Source organism: Labrus mixtus, chromosome 7 (genome assembly GCF_963584025.1).
Source record: "Labrus mixtus chromosome 7, fLabMix1.1, whole genome shotgun sequence".
Taxonomy (NCBI): domain Eukaryota; kingdom Metazoa; phylum Chordata; class Actinopteri; order Labriformes; family Labridae; genus Labrus; species Labrus mixtus.
The window spans coordinates 21,080,368-21,101,095 of record NC_083618.1 but is presented as its reverse complement, the minus strand read 5'-3'; the positions used below and the strand labels follow the sequence as shown (position 1 = coordinate 21,101,095).

The 20,728-nt window shown below is 42.0% G+C and overlaps 4 protein-coding genes across 9 annotated transcripts in view; 2 read left to right on the top strand and 2 right to left on the bottom strand.

Annotated features, from left to right (window-relative positions):
- The window catches only part of rnf207a (ring finger protein 207a), a 29,481-nt gene extending 19,343 nt beyond the window's left edge, over positions 1–10,138 (bottom strand). For 2 of the 6 annotated variants that reach the window (XR_009673752.1, XR_009673753.1), the window contains exons 1-2: positions 9,867–10,021; positions 9,476–9,666 (exon numbers count right to left, since the gene is read on the bottom strand). Coding sequence is in view for 4 of the 6 variants with exons in the window: in XM_061041249.1 (XP_060897232.1) it covers positions 9,476–9,666 (191 nt within the window). In the remaining 2 variants the exon portion in view is untranslated. The other 4 variants (XM_061041249.1, XM_061041252.1, XM_061041251.1 and 1 more) reach the window with 4 other exon arrangements.
- Positions 1–20,728, bottom strand: part of atrip (ATR interacting protein) — a 486,763-nt gene that overhangs the window by 195,508 nt on the left and 270,527 nt on the right. The window lies entirely within an intron of this gene.
- Positions 842–2,649, top strand: zpr1 (ZPR1 zinc finger). The gene has a single exon (XM_061041192.1). The coding sequence runs from the start codon at positions 865–867 to the stop codon at positions 2,212–2,214; it is 1,350 nt and encodes a 449-aa protein (XP_060897175.1). The 5' UTR covers positions 842–864; the 3' UTR covers positions 2,215–2,649.
- On the top strand, positions 13,977–19,026 carry rpl22 (ribosomal protein L22). Its single transcript, XM_061041191.1, has 4 exons — positions 13,977–14,079; positions 14,505–14,615; positions 16,571–16,695; positions 18,843–19,026. The coding sequence occupies exons 1-4, from the start codon at positions 14,068–14,070 to the stop codon at positions 18,985–18,987; spliced, it is 393 nt and encodes a 130-aa protein (XP_060897174.1). The 5' UTR covers positions 13,977–14,067; the 3' UTR covers positions 18,988–19,026.

The window sequence follows — 20,728 nt, the reverse complement described above, 5'->3', positions numbered from 1 at the left end:
TATTTTTAAATCAAAAATGAAACAGATTCTACTGGATGTCGATTAGCCTGACTGCTTGATCTACTGACTCCCAGATTTGACTCACTCTTAATGCAAACTTTAGCATTTTGTAAATTGTACTTTGTGTCTCCATTTGTGTCTCTGTCTGTAACTCTGTGTTTTTGCTGCTGACTGTCTTGGTGAGGTCTCCCTTGGAAAAGAGGTTCTCACTCTCAAGGGGGCCAACCTGGTTCAATAAAGGTTTAATAAAAAAAATAATCCAGGGGAGAGAGACAATTTAATGTTTGTTTGCCCCTCTTGTTGTCTTTATGTCCATTTTGATATCCATAAGGGATAAAGAATGTACACGAGCCCTCTCTCCTGTATCTTTGTTGGCTGTCGATGAAACCACATGTTTTTATTTCTTCTTTTTTGTAAATGACAATGATAAACAATTAAAAAATGATCACAAAAAAACAGTTTTTTTAAACAGTGATGAAGAAAACAAGTCATGTAAAAATAGTAAATGAAATAGAAGACAACATTTTAGATCAGAAAAATAAAACAAAAGTTTTATTGAATCTACGTGGCTGTTTATTTTGATGATTAAAAGTCAAGTTGAAAACAGTTTCCGCCTGTGTGATCGCCCCTGTAATACTGGAGACAATCGGAAGGGGGCAGCAGTGACGCCAATTGACTCCTCCACAGTAGAAGAAGAAGAAGACGCGGAAGTTGGCGTACAAGCGCTTCCATAACTTACCGAGCGTGTGTGGTGAGTCAGGGCTGTGTTTTCTAGAGACTTCCAGCACATTACACCTGAGAGTGAGCGACGACAGCGTTTAGAAACAGTTCGTCTGCTGAGGGAGACACTATCCGACTTTAGAAATGTCTCTTATCTCCGAGGAAAACATCCGAGGAAGGAGCGTTTTCAAGGATATCGGCGCTGACGACGGAGACTGGGAGCCCACAGAGATCGAGAGCATGTGTATGAACTGCCACCTGAACGGTATGACACGATTACTGCTCACTAAAATCCCGTTTTTTAAAGAAGTCATCGTCAGCTCGTTCAGCTGCGCGAACTGCGGCTGGTCAGATACCGAGATCCAGTCTGCGGGACGGATCCAGGACCAGGGCGTCTCTTACACACTCACAGTCAAATCCAAACAGGACCTGGACCGGGAGGTGGTGAAATCAGACAGTGCCACCACAAGGATCCCTGAGCTGGACTTTGAAATCCCTCCCTTCACCCAGAAAGGTGCCCTCTCCACCATCGAGGGGCTTTTGGACCGAGCAGTTTCGGGATTGGAGCAAGAGCAGCCAATCAGGAGGGCGACTGACCCCGACGTGGCCGACAAGATAGACGAGTTCATCCAGAAGCTGAAGAGGTTAAAAGACGTGGAGGAGGAATTCACGCTGGTGGTCGAGGATCCGTCCGGGAACAGCTTCGTGGAGAACCCCGTGGCCCCGCAGAAGGACGAGGCTCTCGCCGTGACCCGCTTCAAGAGGTCGGCGCAGCAGGACGCGCTGCTGGGAATACGGGCCGACGACGACTTCGACGAAGAGCCGGCCGGGAACGACGTCGACGCCATGAGAAACGAGGTTTTGGTGTTCAACACAAACTGCCCGGAGTGCAACGCGCCAGCCTCGACCAACATGAAGATGGTCCAGATCCCCCACTTCAAGGAGGTCATCATCATGGCGACGAACTGCGACAGCTGCGGCCACCGGACCAACGAGGTGAAGTCGGGAGGCGCCACGGAGGAGCTGGGCACCAGAATCACCCTGAACATCACCGACCCATCGGACATGAGTCGAGACGTCCTCAAGTCGGAGACGTGCGCCATCCTCATCCCGGAGCTGGAGTTGGAGGTGGGCATGGCGACGGTGGGTGGGAAGTTCACCACCTTGGAGGGGCTCATGAAGGACATCAAAGATCTGACCGTGTCCAAAAACCCCTTCATCAGCGGGGACAGCTGCTCCTCAGACCGCGTGCAGAAGCTGAGAGAGTTCGGGGAGAAGCTCGATAACATCATGTCCGGAGAAATGAAAGTCCACTTTGTTCTGGACGACCCGGCGGGGAACAGCTACCTGCAGAACGTGTACGCGCCTGACCCGGATCCTGAGCTGACCATAGAGAAGTACACCCGCACATTTGAGCAGAACGAAGACCTCGGTCTGAACGACATGAAGACTGAGGGATACCAGGAAGAGGAGGAGGAGGAGGAGGAAAAATAAACTAGAAACACCGACTGAATGGACTAAAAAGAGGAAATAATGTCTTGGAAAAGTCCCAGTGTTTATACATGTCAACGTATTTTCATGCATTCTAAGTTTAACATTTGGTAAAAAAATGTTTTTCCATTCTTTATTTTAATGGTGAGAGGAGATTTAAGTTGTGTAAACGTACACTGAAAATAAGCAGAAAGAAGCACTTGAGCAACTTATGTACAAAACAGGCTGTTATTAAAAAAATATATTTCCTTTAACTTCTTTTTTTTTTAGCTCTCTTACGCTTTTACTGCATTCTCATGACTTCCCAGAAGATGGCGCTTTGTTGCCTCGAAACATGATAATTTTTCTCACATAGGACGACGACCTGTGTGACAGATGAATCTTTATTTTTTAACACCTGTAAGCATGACATCAAATAAAGAAAAGTGTCTCAGTTAATAGTGCAGCTGTGTTCTTTCATGATTCAACACCACAAAGAGATGATGATGATGATGATGATGGCACTCTTACTTTACCAATCATTTACAAAACAATACAATACTTTATTGCAGGGGAGATTTGCAGGGGTCGGGTATACACCTATATGAACAGTAATCAAAGCAGCAACAGTCAGTGTGAGCGCCTCAAATAAACATGTTTACATTAAAAAAAACAGATCAGTAATGCCACATTATGCAAATGAGCATCAGCACATTCCACACAGACTGAAATACACAAACAGGATCCTGTGGACAAGCACTAATGGAGAGATGACACAGTGAGGAGGCTGCCCACAGTGATCCCTCCTGAGCTGGTGGGGGTTATTCAGGGGCGCCTCGGCAGCTACCACACCAATTTCCAGACTTGGTCAGTACTCGGATTTGAACCGACGACCCTCCGGATCACAAGTCCCTACAGACTGAACTACTGCCGCCCTACTGCTGATATAATGAACACTAAAGCACACCATATACTACATAGGTTACTTAATTTCTACCTCAAACTGCATCATTAGTCAGAAAAGACATATTTTAGACTTTTCAGTTAAGAATCTCGTGTGGAAGCTTTTTGCAGGAACATTTTAGTGTAATTCAATAGGACTCAAACTAGCAATTATTTGTCATTTGTCATTTAGTGGCATTATTCCCCAGAGCCCCAAGTTCTACCATCAACTTCCTTCTTAAATGCAAACATTTATTTAAGCCTAAAGATAATGGAGGGAATGATGAGCAGAAATTCTGAGGTTAGAACTCAGTTTAATTTCTCGTTTGTCGACTGAAGAAACTCATTTAAAGTTTAAGCAAATCGGGGTATTCAAGTTGAACTGGTCCTGGATTTGCAGAGCCGATGTCAACTTGCTAAAAAGAAGAAATTGTGCACGATGTCCATTTAATCTCAGCTATTGAGGGTCTACTTTGGTAGAGGAACTTTATGAATCCCTCTGTAGGGCCGATTGGTTTGGAGCAGCTCGTACATAAAGATATAAGATGATCTATGCAGTGGTCACTTTCTTCCACGTTGAAATCTCACCACTGAACATAAGGCCGTGTGCCCTACATTCACTCTGTTGCAGTGTCACAAATGCTCCCTGCTCGTGTCTGCTGTACATGTTTTTTATCTGGTTTTTCATAGCAACCAGCCTCCATTGTGTTCTACTAATAGCAGAGTAGTGAATTCCTAGATTACACGGTACTTCAGAGAGCAGCTGTTAGCGGTCTGATGGAAATAGTAGCTTCCAGGCAGCGAGCGTCTGTAACCAGAGCGCAGCAGCTCTGCGTACACTGTGCTGTTTTCTTAGAAAACATATCATTACCTGGGTCTTTCCCCTCTCGTTTCTCAGTATGCTGTGCTATCAATAACATGCATTACGCTGACTTGTACTGCTGACTCGTATACAGTAGGTTCATATCAAAAAGATGAAGACATTTGACTTGATTTCCCACAAAAAGGGGGAGGAAACCAGGCACTCTGAGCATGGAAGATGTCAAAATGAAGAAGGTAATACTTCAAATGTCTTTATTAAAATGACTAAATCATTTAAAAGCTAACTTGTTTCCAACATAGAGGTTTTCATCAGGGCGTGATGCTCATCAACTGCACATAAACACTCGTAAAACTGTTGAGATGTTGCTGGACCCCAGATCAGTCGGAAACCGGAGCCCTGTGGCCATTCATGGTCACAGCATTGAACAAGTCACCTCATACAAATACCTGGGGGTGCATATTGACAATGATTTTAGCTGGCACACACAGGTGGCAAGCGTCCATCAGCGCCTCCATTTTCTCAGGAGACTAAGAGTGTTTGGTGTATGTAAAAACATTATGTTCATCTTTTACAGAGCAACAATAGAGTCCATTTTACGGTATGGCATCACCAGCTGGTTTGGTGTTTTAACAGTAAAATCTAAAGCTCAGATCCTCAGCCTGGTTAAGACAGCAGGCAAGATCATGGGAATGTGTGCCCCTCTTACCCCCCAGGATCTTTTTGAGCAGGCCACAATCACACAGGCCAAGGGCATTTTATCGGACACTTCCCGTGTATTGCACTCTGAATATGTTTTGTTGAACTCAGGGAGAAGGTTCAGGGTTCCTCTGTGCAAACACAACCGCTTCAAAAACTCACTAGTCCCTTTTTCAGTTAAGCTCATTAATGAGCAAAAAATAGAGGAGGAACGGAACCGAGGTACCGATAACTGTAGACATGTTGAAACTGTCTGGAGTGGCATGTGTACATGTGCACAGTGTGCATGCGCCTGTGCCTGTAGGAGTGAGTGTGTGTGTACTGTAGCACGGAGAAGTTAAGTTTTTTTTTTTTTGCACATTTGTAATTACTGTTTTTATGTTGTTTTCGATGTATTGTCCATGCAGCGATTTCCCAGCATCCTAGACAAATTTCTCCCTAGGGAGACGAATAAAGAAACCTTGACCTTGACCTTGACCTTATAAAAGGAATTTTACGTATTTTGCTTGGAGTGCCTGGTTTCCTCCCCTTTAGTGTGTATAAGGTTTTTACTGATTTCAAAGAGCACCCATGACGTGTATGAAACCTCATGCAGGGATGACCTTTAAACATAAAGTCAATCTAGATCAGCTTGATACATCTGGTAAATGGTAAATGGACTTGTATCGTTCTCTTCTAGTCTTCTGAATACTCAAAGTGCTTTTACGCTGCAGGTCACACCTACACATTCACACACTGATGGTAGAGGCTGCTATGTAAAGTGACCATCAGTATTAACTAATCCCATTCATACACATGCATACGTCACTGATGAAGCAGCGGGATCAATTTGGGGTTAAAGGGATACTTCACCCGTTGAAACATGAATCTGTATTAACACTGGGTCATATATGTAGTAGAAATGTGAAATCAATTTTGAAGTTGGTGTCTTCTTGGCCGAGAAAAGGAAAAACACCAAATCCCAGAATGCACAGCACTGCAGGCCACTCCCACTAAAGGTGGTCATTTACAGACATATTTAGTTCAACACATGAGGCCATTTCCTCAACTGATTCTGAAATTTCTTCCAGAATTGGTCTTGGAAATTCCTGGCAGAAAACAGACTCTATGTCTGTGTCCATAGGCAAACAGTGAGAGCACCGACAATACCAGTCCGCCCCAGCTCGAGCCGGCCCCGGCTCCTCGTCCTCACCGCCGCCGACAGGCAGGCGGCTGCAATATAGCAATATAGCCGCGAGATGGTTGCAGCCAACATGCCGGTCTTGTGTCGCAGCCGCCAGCGGCCGGGCTAGCGGCGGCCAGTGCCCGGCCACGCAGCAGCCAAAACACAAGACCGGCCTGTCGGCAGCAGCCGTCTCGCCACTATATTTATATTTTTATTTTTTTTAATTTTTTATATTATCAGCTTTCTCCATAGAGCCTGTAAGCATAGCTTCCAACCAATATGGCAGACTTTAAGTTTTGATCCTGGGCGTGAGTTCCCACCCACTGATCTGTGATTGGTCTGTAGCTTCAGTGGTCGAAAATATGAGGAACTAGCGTTGTAGTTTCACCCCGCTAACCGCAGCTCCTTTTCAGACTTAGAAATACAAAGATTTCCCATCTCAGGGGAAAATGAGGACAGGATGCATGACCATTCAAAAATACTACCAGGTTTCTAATGATACAAAGCTTAATGCAAATGGGTGAAGTATCCCTTTAAGTGTCTTGCCCAAGGACACATCTGACATGTGGCTGCAGGAACTGGGGATTGAACACCCTACTTTTTGGTGGAGAGACAACCAACTATACCAACTCTACCACTGATCCACAGCTGCCCATCTGCGCCGTATGCAGTTTCTTCGTCTGAAGTGGTAAATAAGCGTTTGGAAGAAACAGTAGCTGAATCCTGATTCTGCTAAAGCTTGTTCCTTGTTTGCTTCTGTTGACTCTGATCATACCCAGTGGATTTTCAAGTGTTTTCTGACTTCACTGAAATTGCTCCAGAGACTGTTTATCAAATGTTGGAGATGGATTTGGATTTTTTTACGCCATAGCCACTGGTGTTGTTCTCTTCAGTTTGTACTGTTTGCTTTTGGTGCCATGTCTGATTGCACTCATTCTGTCACTTTGTCTTTTTTTAAGTGTAAACTTTACATCTAGCATTTGAGCTCACAGTGCAATCAAATCTAAATGCATGAACAAAAAGGAAAAGTAGAAAATACTTCTTGTTTTCTCTGCATCTCTGAGCTTTGATGTTTGTAAAGTTAACACTGCAGACCTGAAGGTGACCATTAAAACACGTGTCATCCCTTAATAGGGGATGAAATGGATTGGTATCATGTGACTGCTTTTGATTTCCCTAAGCTGCTGGCAGCGCAGCTAAATACCAGTATGCTTTGTTTTGCAGTGTGACTGGTCTCAGAAGAACTCAGGCACGGGGATGACCCTGCAGCTGCTGCAGCCACTCAGTCCTGCCCTGCTCAGACCAGGCCAGAGATGGGTCACTGAGCAGCTCCAGGAAAAAAAAAAAAAAAAAAAAACCCAGAAAGACTTGATGCTCTCTCAAAACCAAAGGGATTTAACTAAAAGTCTCATGGTGCATGGAGCGACTAATCGACTCAAGTGGAACGAATCCCTTTGAATAATGCTGCCCAAAACTGGGGCCTGAGGGGAAAAAATACTCTACACTCAAAAAAACTTGACCTTCCATGGGGATACAAGGAGCAACATGATATTCTACTGTAGGAAATTAAACAGCTCAGTCATGCTGGAGCAGCTTCAGATCACCTGCTAAATACACCTAATCATCAAAACAGTCAGGCATCGACCTTCGGCGTCAATGTTTTTTTGTTGTTGTTGGTATTTCTAACTTGGTACCATACATGTAGGTGTGAAACCCTGGCTGGGATATCCTACACAGGCACTAAAAACACCGTGTTCAGCATCCATTTCTGGATCACGAACCTGCATTGTTTAAAGCTTAGATATCATTCCTTTGGAAGTTAAAAAATACTGCAGAAGTCATCTCTCAAAAACAAGAAGAAAATGAAGTAATCGAATGGGGTGATATTACTTTAAGTTAACAGAACAAGAAAATGTCATTATTTAAAACCATACACTAAATATTAATGGTCGAAGCCTGAGTGACATCACCGGTCTGTTACTGCAGGGTGCTCTGGAGGGTCAACCATGCTGGAAATGCTGTCTCATGCTAACTTTCAGTCAACCTTACTGTACGACAGGCTGAGCGCTGGAGCTGAGGCGGGTTTTAAGCCTCTTGACAAGCTACAGCGTGCGCCCCATCAATCAAGTCAGCTACCTTATTGTAAATAATATGTATTGTTAAAAAAATCAAAACGGGATGAGTTGTAAAAACAATTCACCCCCCCTTACAATGTGTGCCGATCGAGACATGAGCTAATCACGCCTTCAACGTTTTTGTACCAGGCTGTAAACATGTTAATTTCTGCTGTTAAAATGGGCTTTTTTTTTAATGGGGTGTGTATGTGACTTCCTGTGCTTCTGCAGCCAACCTCTAGTGGACACTCCATGGACTGCAGGATTTTGCACTTCCGCATTGGCTTTATCTTTCTACACCGGAGGTTGCCAGTTGTTTAAAACAGAAATAATACACACCAAGAGTCAAGAAATCTTTCTCAAAATAAGAAATCCTGACTTAATGTACTACTATCAGAAATATTAGTCTTGTTTGAAGATAGAATGAATGTAACACAAACACTAGGGCCCGAGCAATATGGGATATTTGGGTCCGATACCGATGTTGATATTAGGGAGAAGAAAAAAAAATCAGATACGGATATATTGGCCGATATCTTTCTTAGACATATCTCCGATCTATTGAGATAAACATAGATATACACATTGAGCCCTGAAATGCAGTTATCAAACAGTTGTGGAAATAATATATGATGAAGTAAAGGTGGTCACTCAACTGGAAAATAACGGCGCCGCATGAACGTACATGATTGCTTGACACTCTGGAAAGTTAAAATGCTTGTTGTTATCCCTTTAGCACACTCTGCTGGTAACAGCCAGAAAGAAAACTGTTGGTTTAAAACAATGAAAATCAAATGAAATGCTTTTTGACGGGTGAATAAATCTATTAATATCGAGTCCATATCTGACAGTCACTGGAAATGCTATTATCGGCCGATATTATCGGCTGGAAGATTAATTGGTCGGCCTCTAACAAACATCTCTCATTTACAAACTTATGTTCAAATCTAATGCCAAGGCATCATGTAAAACAGCTCAATGACGTACAGTTTGGTCAGAAAGTATGGAAACTGTACTGTGTTACAAACTGAAATTAAAGTAATACCCTCAATTTGGTGATATCGTCTCTGGATATTTAAAAGATTGTGAAGAACAAAGCAGATATGAACTTCTCAGAGTTGACCCTAAAAACTTTAAAATTCTGCTTATTGTGACTCAAGACCAGTGATAAAATGTCAGTCAAAGGTGACAATCTTAAATTAAGATAAGGATAAAAAAAAACTACAACCTAAAAATGAACAGCTCAGACTTTAAAAGTTCCAGGTAAGAAGACATGTCAGATGAAAATAATTGTATCTTTTTCATCTTGTGAAGATTTCAGTTCTGTCAGTGTGGATGAGGTACCATAATGGAGAAAAAGAATATATGTGTATGTATGTTTATGAGTTTTAATGATATTAATCAATCTGTCCGTTATCTTTAACACTTTTCCCCTTAGGGGTCACGGGGGGCTCGGGCTGATCCCAGCTGTCACTGGGCGAGAGGAATATTAATCTACACTCAGCCTTAATTAGTCCTGATTAACATCACAGTGTGCTTTCTTACCCACAGAGGGGGCAGCTGAGACGGCTGTCATTGATCCGGCCACGCAAACAGCGGGCGCAGAAGATGTGGTAACAGTCCAACAAACACGGAGACTGGTACTGCTCGTTGCACAGGTGACACACCAGGGGGTGGATGTCACTGCAATCCACGTTGCACAGGTTATCCAAGTTTGGGAAGATACTTCCTGCCATCTGCAAAGACAGAAGATGTAAATAATGCCAACCCTGAGTACCACTGAGTTGGAAAAAAAAGCCACTAAACAAAAAAGATTTTGAGTGTTTTATGGTCAAAATATTCACGTTATAATAACAAAGTTTAAGTCGACGGTAATATTAAAGCACTTATTTCAAGAGGGACACTTTCTGATTTGTTTGAGAAGTTTTACTCTTACCTTGTTGGATGTGTAACGACTCCCCGGGGCTTCACAGACAACGCACTGCAAAGAGAGCAAATGTTCACTTTTAAGATGTATTCGGTTCCAACACAATACACGTCTAACAAATCCTCTGTAGCTAAATGCAGCAGGCTATTCTGCAGAAAGCACACAGAGCCTCTGTCGTACCTTCCACTGGTGCTATCAGCTACCCCCAGCAGGAATGACAGCAATGCAGAAAGTCTTCAATAGTAGGCCGATGGGGTCCCTCCGCCAAGCAGCTGACTGCACACGCCTCGTGCCAGTCCCCATGAGAGCTGCCAAAGTGCAGCGGGGGACATTTAATATCGCTCTCCCACACGGATTAAAAATACAGTCGTCCTGTGTGTAATGTCACACTCTTTGTTACGCCTTAGACTCCAAGGAGGGGTGAACGCAGGGGAAAGGCTTGAAATTATAGCATTGAAAAACAGGGAACCTTCTGCAAGACTTGATGATGATATGATAAATACTTTCATATGGTCGAATGTCCACATGTGTATTTTATGAAAATTGTGCTCATGAAAAGCTGAATGATCTCAAATTCCAGAAGAAAAAAGGCTGCATCTGCTAGAAGACCAAATGAATCAAATTATACAGTATGTCAAATGAATTGAAACTGGAGTGAGTGAAACTGTTTGACACATTTGATGAAATAAGAAGCACATTTCTTTCAGTCCATTGAGCAGTCTGTAAAAGACAAATCTAATTTCTGTTTGATTACAGTATGACATCTTTTTGTTTCTAACTTCCATGGAAATGTAATAAAAAAAACTTAAAGGGGACATATCATGAAAACTTTGACAGTGTGTTTGAACATATCTTTGGGTAACCTGAGTGTCTACCGACCAACAAAATGTGAAATAAATCCATCCAGTCCTTTGTTTGTGGTCTGCATGAGTCTTACAACACAGAGACAAATGCTTCGTTTCAAACTTGCTCTCCTTGTGATGTCACAGTGGGACTCTGGTGAAAAACAAAAAAAGCCCCTCCCCTCCCTGGTATCTCCACCCATGGACTACACCCCCAGCCAGAGCAAGACTTTTGCGCAGTTCTGCCATTTTTATTCTCGCTAGCAAAGGAGTGATGTTTACCGGGAAAACTCAGGGCAAGCAGAAACAAGCAGAGCTTTAATATGACTTATACGACTAAAGCTCTGCACTTTAACAACGACAACAAATCAGGAAAAAACAGAGTAATGATTTTTAGTGAGTTTTAGTTTATCTTTTATTTGTTGTAATGAAATTGTATTAAATGTGGAAAGGGATAAAAGAACAGAAAGAGAGAAATGCGACTTTTAAAATGTATTTTGATTTTATTTTCTTATATGAATTCATTGTTATTGATCAATTAACTTTGGAAAGGACCATAAGTAAGGAAAGACTGCAATGTATGTTTTCAATTGTATTTATTTTAATTTTGTAATTACGTCTTTTATTTTTTTTACTAAAATATACTATACTGAGTGAGGAATTGGATGTTTTTGTGGACGACATGATCCCACAAGAAGAAAAGGAGACGGTGAGAAAAGGCACCGATGTGATGCGCCTATATCGAAGAATGGCAAGAGACGTGACAAATGGAAAGTATGAACTCACCGAGAAGCGTTCAATTGAGTTCATTTTCAGCCATTTATCCTCTGACAAGAAACAGAGGATGTATTTTATGGGTTACATACGCTCAGAAGTGGACTCCTTCATGAAGCTGATGTGGAACTGGCTTAACCATCAGGCACAGCAGCATGAGAGGACGAGGGACCTCGCCTCTGCAGCGCTAAAAAAGATTGAGGGTGCCATGGAGGGAGGTAAAGATTCAACCTTCAGGGAGAGTCAAATTGAGACCTTCTTGAATGCTGCCGCAGATCAGCAAGATTCATGGGATGTCACAGAAAGAAATGTGATAGGTAAGCTCACCTGTGAGGTTTTGGTGACGGGGCTGGTGGGGAAATACTCAAAAACCCTCTGAAAGATCATTCTAGTGAAGCCTGCAGACCAGCCATCGAGAATATGACTGAGCTGCTCTGGAAAGAGATGAGAGGATCCATTATCACAATTGATCTAACCCCGGCAAACATCGAAAATCCTTTTCAAAAAAGTTCACAAAGACCTCTGCAAGGACATTGGTGCAGGGGTGCTCTGGACAGACATGCTGAAGCGGCGTCCATCTGTCCTCAAGTACATTGTCGACACCCTGAAAAGTTACCTGATGGCCAAGCAGAGGGTCGGCATTAAGAAGTTCTTTGGGAATATGTGCGACTCCATGGCCAAGCCGTTCAAGGCCATCTTCAAACGTGGCTGAAAGAGTCATGGGAGGGTAATTGGGTGGGTGGGTGGGACACACCTTTTTCCCCGTAGACATTTTGTCTCTGCTCCAAAACGGCTGCTGTGAAAAAGGTTTACCAGGGACCGAAGTCCCGCCTCATGTCCATCTTGTTCTCTGTGCTACAAAGCCTCACAGTGGTGAGTAGCACAGAGAGTTGAAGCTGGATATGATGCAGGACTGAAGGTCCCTGAAGGGACTCTCAGCAGCAAGGTGAAGGGCCTGAGTTGAACCTGTGAGCCCACTACAGGGGGGTATGGGTTTACTCCGAGTGCTTGGGTAGGGTAGGGTACCCTAAAATAAATACATTTGAAAACTGATATTGAAGTCTTTCCTCACTTATGGTCCTTTCAACAGTTAATTTGATCAAAAACAATGAATTCATGTAAGAAAATAAAATCAAAAGTCAAGTTTCTCTCTTTCTGGTCTTTTATCCCTTTCCACATTCAAGAAAATGTGATTATAACAAATAAAAAATAAACTAAAATTCACTAAAAATCATTACTCTATTTTTTCCTGATTTGTTGTCGTTGTTAAAGTGCAGAGCGTATAAGTCATATTAAAGCTCTGCTGGTTTAAACATAACCCTCATTTAGAGCTGATTTACCCCACAGGAAAACTCTACACACACACACACACACACACACACACACACACACACACACACACACACAAACACACACACACACACACACACACACACACTGTTCGGGAGCAGGTCTGACTGAACAATTTGTTAATACAATTTACATTTTCAGAACCGTCAGATGCTGTTCAGTCTGTAGTTGACAGCCAACATAAAATGTTTTTTTTATTGATGAATAAAAATGTTCTCAGGTGTTTAAGTGTTAAAATGTTGTGTAATGCTGTGGAAGGTCCAGAATGGGCTTTACTGGTCATTTAGTGGTGCTGACACTGTCCAGGGTCCTGGATTTATGCTCTCAGTCATTCAATAAAATAAAATAAGTCAATCTGAATGGGCCACTACACAATTCTGCTTGGTGTAAATTGCAAAATAAAATATATCTGAGAATTTATTATGAAATTCTTTGGATCATAATACATTATAACAACATTCCTAATTAATAATTATTATGTCAATGTAGTGTAGCAGATAGATTAAATAAACATGTGCTTCATGGCAACTTCACTTGGTTTCACTCTTCCACTCTTCTTGTGTAAGCTGTTTTCTTTAATGATCAGATACACATGACTGACAAAAAAAGACGTTTTTACAGCATAAATAAACATGTTTATAGCCTGGTACAAAAAATAAATAGGTCTGATTAGATATTGCCATAACTGGTACACACTGTAGGGGGGTGATTTTCTAAAAAAACAGCTCCGTTTTTATTTTGAAAACCATAGCCTATTTGTTATCCATAGTTAGGTGCGTAGCTTGTCATTTCCAGAGAAATAGAGAATACCTGTTGCTTGTCTGAGTGCTGGACCGAACAATGAATGCCGGTCTGTTGACCTACCTGTGCCTTGCCCTTTCTGTCACCTATGCCACTATATACACACCCCTGTGCATTCATTGTCCCTAGTGTTGAAAATAATATATCAAGATAAATTATATGACAACAATTAATATAAAATGACTCCCATAATTTCTTAGTTCATTTGTCTGTCAAAACACGGAAAACAGCTCTTTATAAAGTTGCCATATCATTATAATCATTATTATAGTTGTATATTTGCAAGTAATAGGAATATGTGTAGCGCACACACAATATTTACATGATTAGAGAGCCGAACTTTGTTAATCAATCCCAGATACATCGATGCGATCGATTTTGCATCCGGGTATTAATCATCCTGCGTAGCCTCCGCTCCTTCCTTTTTGCTGAATGTGACAGCCATGGCCCCCATCGTAAGTAGCTGAACTGGCAATTTAACTGCATTTATACCATACATTTAAGTTTGTCTTTCGAACACGTAGAAGTTGATGAAGTTAATCCACAGATTTAAAGCAGCTGCGGATGTTTTCGCGTCTTTTTGTAGCTTGTATGTGATAGTTTTTACGGCGCCAGCTAACACCACGTTGGGGTAACTGTTGTAATGCTAACAGCTAGCAGCAGGTAACGTGAAACTTTCAGGTCAAGTTTGCACAGTGTTGAGTTTTCTTTTAACCTAAATAGATGTCATATCAAGCTTTATAAACATTATGGCCGATCACATATCATTCTGTATCTTAACTAGCTGTTGTTTTATTACCGCTTTCAGCTCACGTAATGTCCCGTAATGATGTCATGATTGTGTGCGTGTCTGATAAATCCTCTCGTGTTTCTTTTCTAGAAAAAGCAGGTGTTCAGGAAGTCAGGTGGGAAGAGGAAGAAGCAGGTCCTGAAATTCACCTTAGACTGCACTCACCCTGTCGAGGATGGCATCATGGATGCGGCCAACTTTGTGAGTAGAGCAGACCAGACATCCTTTGGGGGGGGGGGGGGGCTTTCTGTGCCTTTATTTGAGCTACAGGACAGTAGATGAGGATCAAATCAGGGGGAGAGCGAGAGGAGAATTACATGCAATACTATCAAAAAAGGTGAAGCCATTACAAGTGCAAAGCATAGAGAGGGAGGACAGTAAAGACAGTTGGGCAGTATTCAGATGGCAGGGATTAAACACGTGAGCAAAAAGACAAAACAAGCCCGGATCAAACATCTCTCCTGATGAAAGACAAAGTGCATCATTAAGGACAGACGACATGGTTTCCCACTGTGCATCAGCCGTGACACAGCTAACAAGTAACTTCTTTATACAATACTTGAAACGGGATGAATTTAATATGATCAGTAACAGAACACCACAGTTTGATTACATCTAAAAAATAAACTTTTGAATGTTTATCAGCAGAGCGTGACTCATCAGTAACTTGCCAGACAGCGAACGCACAGCACAATTTCATAAAAAGTGAATCACAAGTGACATGTTGACAGGCTTTGTTTCATCAAATATCTTTAACATCAGTCTAAAAAAATCTCTCAGGTTTCTTTGCACTGTGAAGACTTTAAGTCCTTTTAACTTCAAACTGATGAAAACACTGAATGAAGGACTTAAAGTGTATTGGAGTACTTTCACAGTGGGGTAAGAGTACTTTAATTTTTACCATAGGCATATTGTTAAAGGTCCCATATTATGCTTTTTCTGGGTTTATATGCCCTTTAGTGTGTTTTCCAAGTGTCCTGTGCATGTTTAGGCACATCCATGTGCAAAATTTCAAAGTCCGCGGAAACGCGGCTTCTCCTACGTCCTCCTGTTAGCTGTAGCATTAGCTGCACGTAACGCTCGATTCTAGCCCCCCTCGATTAAAAATTTGTCAGTGCGGCGTCATTGTCAGTGTGAGATCACTGATCTAAGCCCATTGGCTCGTTGTGGCAAGCCCTGCAGGTCATGATGAAATTTCCGAGAAGCGTGCTGAGCAACTGACCAATAACGACAGAGCGGATCGGCAGACCAATCAGAGCAGACTTGGCCCACGTGGGGTCTAACAGTGGGGGCTCAGCAGAGTGTAGCTGACGGACTCAGAGCGGAGAGGGAGCAAGGAGGAGCAGTACATGAAAACAGACACTTTTTTCGGACTTTATCTATTGTGAATGTACGAAAGTAGGTACATAGATTAAATATAAGAACCCCAAAAAGGCCATAATATGGGCTCTTTAAACACAGGAAAGCTATGGACATAACCTAGCAGCTTTTTTTTTTAATACGTCTTTATAAAGGGAAGCATTAGCCCTTTCAGGTTACTAAAATGATGATACACACCCCTCTTGCTTTCTGCTCGCCTGGAAGCACACACACACCTCTCCTCCCTCCTGCGTGTGTGTCGACAGACAGATTAGACTCACTGTGGGGTAAAATATCATGTATTTGGATTATATCCGACAGCCCAAATTAAACTGAAGTAAAATACAGACAAATATATTCAAACGTCAAGAATAACAATATCAGACAAAACACAGAAAGTAGGACAACATGTATAAAGATTAGACGTCCAAAAAAAGTGGATAAAGATTTGTCTTCAGTCGTTGCTCACTTGACAAATGTTATATTATCTCTCCTCTGACACTATTAGCTTGCTGACATTGACGACGCTGTTAGTTTAAAGAAGCTCTCATGCGTGTTAAGGTGGGTCACAAGTACACACCAGCAGCAGAAGATCTACCAGAGACCAACTGACTCAAAGTGAAGTGCTTAACTTTAGTGATTCAAATCAAACTGTTATATCTGCCTCTGCTCAGTTTCATATTTCTCTTCCAAAAACCTACTTTTGATTTGGCTCTTCATGGATTGTATTGATTCGATGCCGCAGCCCTTTACCCTTCCCTGCTGTGTCTGACGTTTTCTTTTGTCTGCACCAACAGGAGCAGTTCCTGCAGGAGCGCATCAAGGTGAACGGCAAGTCTGGAAACCTCGGAGGAGGTGTGGTGTACATTGAAAGGAGCAAGAGTAAAATCGCAGTGAACTCTGAAGTTCCCTTCTCAAAGAGGTACAATTTAATTTTTTTTTAAATATTTATTTTTGGGGCCTTTTGACTTTTACTTGGGCAGGACAGTGGATAGAGTAGGAACATCGGGAATGATCTGCAGGTCAGACCTGAACCCAAGCCACCTGCTTGATGGACTGTTGCCACTGTACATGGGGCACAACCTAACCGCTAGGTCATCTGCGCCCCGTCTCCTGTTTATTAAGGAATATCAGGTGGTCACTTAAAGTTCAGGTTTTAGCATTTTGCCGTCCTGTTATAATTTAGACGAGATCGCTAAAAAACTGTCTACTTGAGATTCTTTGTAGGGAATCAAACGTCTGGGTTATTCAGACTTTTTACTTTCCATGTCAGCTGATAATTATAAATCCCAACATGTGCCGTTATCTTTGTGTGAAACTGCAGATAGTTATTTTCTTCTTTGATATTATGGTGACACTCTTTGTGTAAGTGTGTTTGTAGGCTCCTTTTAGAGAGCATAAGAGGGTCTGATAAAACCTCAGTTCTATAATTTATCTAATTATTTCTTAGTTTTTGTGTTGACCTTTGTTTTTCTGGTACGCTCGATTAGGTCAGTGTGACTGAAATGAAAGGCGAGCAGGGTTTCTTTCCTTTTCTTCATCTTGTGACAAAGCAGATCAGAAGTGCATTTAGAGAATTGGGCATTAACAATAAAACACAGCCCTCAAGTATTAAAACATCTCTACCCCCTTTATGTTTTCACCCATAATGATTTGAGAAGAAGGGGGTCATGAGCAAAGTAACGATTGTCTTTTATTGGACAGGACAGCTGAAGAGAGACGGGAGATGTTGGGAGGAGAGGTGGGGGGGGGGGGGGGCGGAGACATGTAGCAAAGGTTAATAAATGGAAAAAGTTCAAACTCTGTCAATCAGAGCTACAGTAAGCACTTCACCACCAGAGGGGGGCACTAACACCTTTCATTGTTAAAGGGAGCCCTTCATGTTAGGACTGGAAATGTACTGGTACATGTTGATGTCAGTGTATCTGCTGAACCTCTGCTTTTATGAAGTCCAGAAAATTCAGATTCATTCAAACATGCACATTCTGTGTTTTTTTTTTTTTTAATTTTAAGCCCAATAATCTTGACAATAGGGGCTTGTTCTATTTACTCAAACGTCATTAGATGCCTGAACTGTTTTTATGATTGAAGTGCTGTCGATGTAGGCATCTTGTGCCAGTTAATAGACCTCTCTTTACCCTGCTCTGTACTGAAAGTACTGTTGAATGACAGTCTAAGTAACGATAAGACTCGTCTTAAAAATAGGGCTGGAACTAACTACATTAAATGTATTTATTTATATATCAGACCTTTATTTTGGTTTGAGAAGCCATTTAAAATTAATCATGTCAAAAAATTGTGATGACTGTTGAGTCAAAAGGGGATGTCTTCATATTGCTTTAATTCTCCAATCAACTCTTCATTTACTGTCAAAAGATAAAACGCTGGGGCGCCGGTGATGCTGTGGTTAGTGCACAAGCCCCCTGTATCGAGGACGTAGTCCTTCAAGCGGGTGGCCTGGGTTAGAATCCGACCTGTGGGTCCGTTCCTGCATGTCATTCCCCACTCTTTCTCTCTCTCTCTCCCTGATTTCCGACTCTATCCACTGTCCTGTCTCTCCAAAATAAATCCTAAAACGCCAAAGCCTTTCACAGGAATAGCTAGAACCAGAACACTTTTGATCTTTTTGACCTTGTCTGCCTCTTTTTTGTAAGTACTGAGTGGAATAATCGATTGTGATTCATCTTTTTAATCAATTTGCTGTCAGAAGTTTTTTTTTAAGGTTTATTTTTGGGCTTTTTATTAAGAGATAGGACAGTTGATAGAGTCAGGAACAGAGAGAGAGGGAGGAATGGCATACAGGAAAGGAGCCACAGGTCGGATTCGAACCGGGGCTGCCCGCTCTCGAGGACTTTATCCTCAGTACATAGGGCGCTCGCACTAACCACTAGGCTACCTCCCCCTGTCAGCTGTCAGAAGTTGAGTTTGATGCATAGTCCACACCCAGGTAGACTTTAGGATTTCTGCATGCAAAGGTACCTGTGCAGACCCAAAGTGAACAACAACAACAAACGGTATAAAATGATTCATATCACCACGACTGATTTCCTTTGCTCCCACGTCTCTCAGGTACCTGAAGTATCTCACCAAGAAGTACCTGAAGAAGAACAACCTCAGGGACTGGCTGCGTGTTGTGGCCAACACCAAAGAGAGCTACGAGCTGCGCTACTTCCAGATCAACCAGGACGAAGAGGAGGAAGAGGAGGAAGATTAAATCTGACGCCCCTTTTAATAAAAACTGAGAAGAAAGTAATGCGTTTTATTTTTTGAATAACACTTAAATGGGGTTCCCTGGGAGACATGTGTGGCAGATCAGGCTGTATCGAGAGCTGCGGAGTCAAAAGGCAGAACAACTACCTCACAACTGCTCTGATAATCACTAAACGGTTCTCATCCAAAAGTGGCCTCAAAATATGAAGATGATCTGCTTTCTCTCCTGTTTATATTACATACATTAAAATATCTTTGGGCTTTAGACTTAAGGTTAAATATTCTCCTCTTTTTTAACCACTTTAAATAATTCTCATAGCTTTCCAAAACATGTGTGTGAAGTTTCTAGTTCTAAATCCACTCTGATCCTGTATTTGATCATGCCTATAAACCCCTCTATTTCAGCCCTGATCAGAACAGGCTGCTTCTGTGTCTGTACCTTTAAATGTTAATGAGCTGTGTCTGACCACACCCCCTCTCTGGAAGGGCTTGGGTCAGCTCGGGCTTTCTCGCTCCATGTCCTATTGTTTACGGTGAGAGGGCAGACTCAAACACCTAGCTGTGGGAGTGTCACCCACCTGGGGGAGGGGTTACTGCCCTTTGTGATGTCATGAAGAGTACAGGAATTTCTAATCCTCGATCCAAGGACCTTTTCTTGCTGTCTGTTCGATTAGTCAGAACTGAACTATGGAAAAGGCGTTTTAAGATTACTGCTCCCTTTACTAGGAATGAATAACAAAAAGAGCTTAAACTTAACAAGCTTGTTTTCTAGAGCCCCTTACGATTGGGTAAAACATGGTCCATCCAAAAATGTAATCAATCATAACCAATTTATTAAACCTAAATACTCAGCGTTGCTTATTGGCACAACAAAGAGATTCATTGTTGCCTGTTTAAAAAATGTAAATATTCTCTTTATAAAATGGTATGAACCCTTTTTTGTAGCATTAAAGTTGTGAGAGAGCCCATTGAACTTAACGTAACTGTGCCAGGGCCTGCATAGAGCTCATGATGCCAGAAAGAAAGGAGGTGAAGGCATGTGACCCTGACCATTTAGCTCCAAAAGCTAAACGGAGCCAGGTAGAGGACAACACACAGAGGACATCTATGGAAGACCTTTCTTTGGGTCGGCCTGCTTGGAGGCAGACGCATCATGTTCCCTCTGATGTATTTTCTATACGGTTGTCGGCGATCTTGACAAATATATGTTGTTCCAATGTCCTGGGTTAAATTAAAAATAAATTCATAAATAGAAAACATTTTTACAATACTAGCTTCTCTCTTTTTCTTCCTGTTACCTAAATTAAGATGACTCTTAAACGGTAGACAAGGGCATAGAGTTTAAAAAAATGCAATAAAATACAACAAATGTCATACTAAAACACTTAAGATGATAACATTTCCAAAAAAGTGCCAGTCCATGTGGTTTGGTGTCTTGCAGCTCTTGTTTTGAGTATTTGTGGAGCCCTCAGTGCAGTGGAAACTCTCTGTGAGCTCTCAGTGGGGCATCCTGTGGTACAGCTGTGGTAACCTCGACAACAGTTAAGACCACAGGCGGGCAGGACTCCTCACACAGCAGGCACAAAGTGTGGATCTTTCCCCTCTCCTTTTTTCATATATTTATTTATTAGCCTACATGTCTTGGGGAAAATGTGGCAGCTCGCAAAAAAAGAGGCTGCCTGCTTTTGAATGCATTAGATTCAGAAAAAAAAAAAAAAAAAAAAAAACCTTTCCCCTTTAAAACC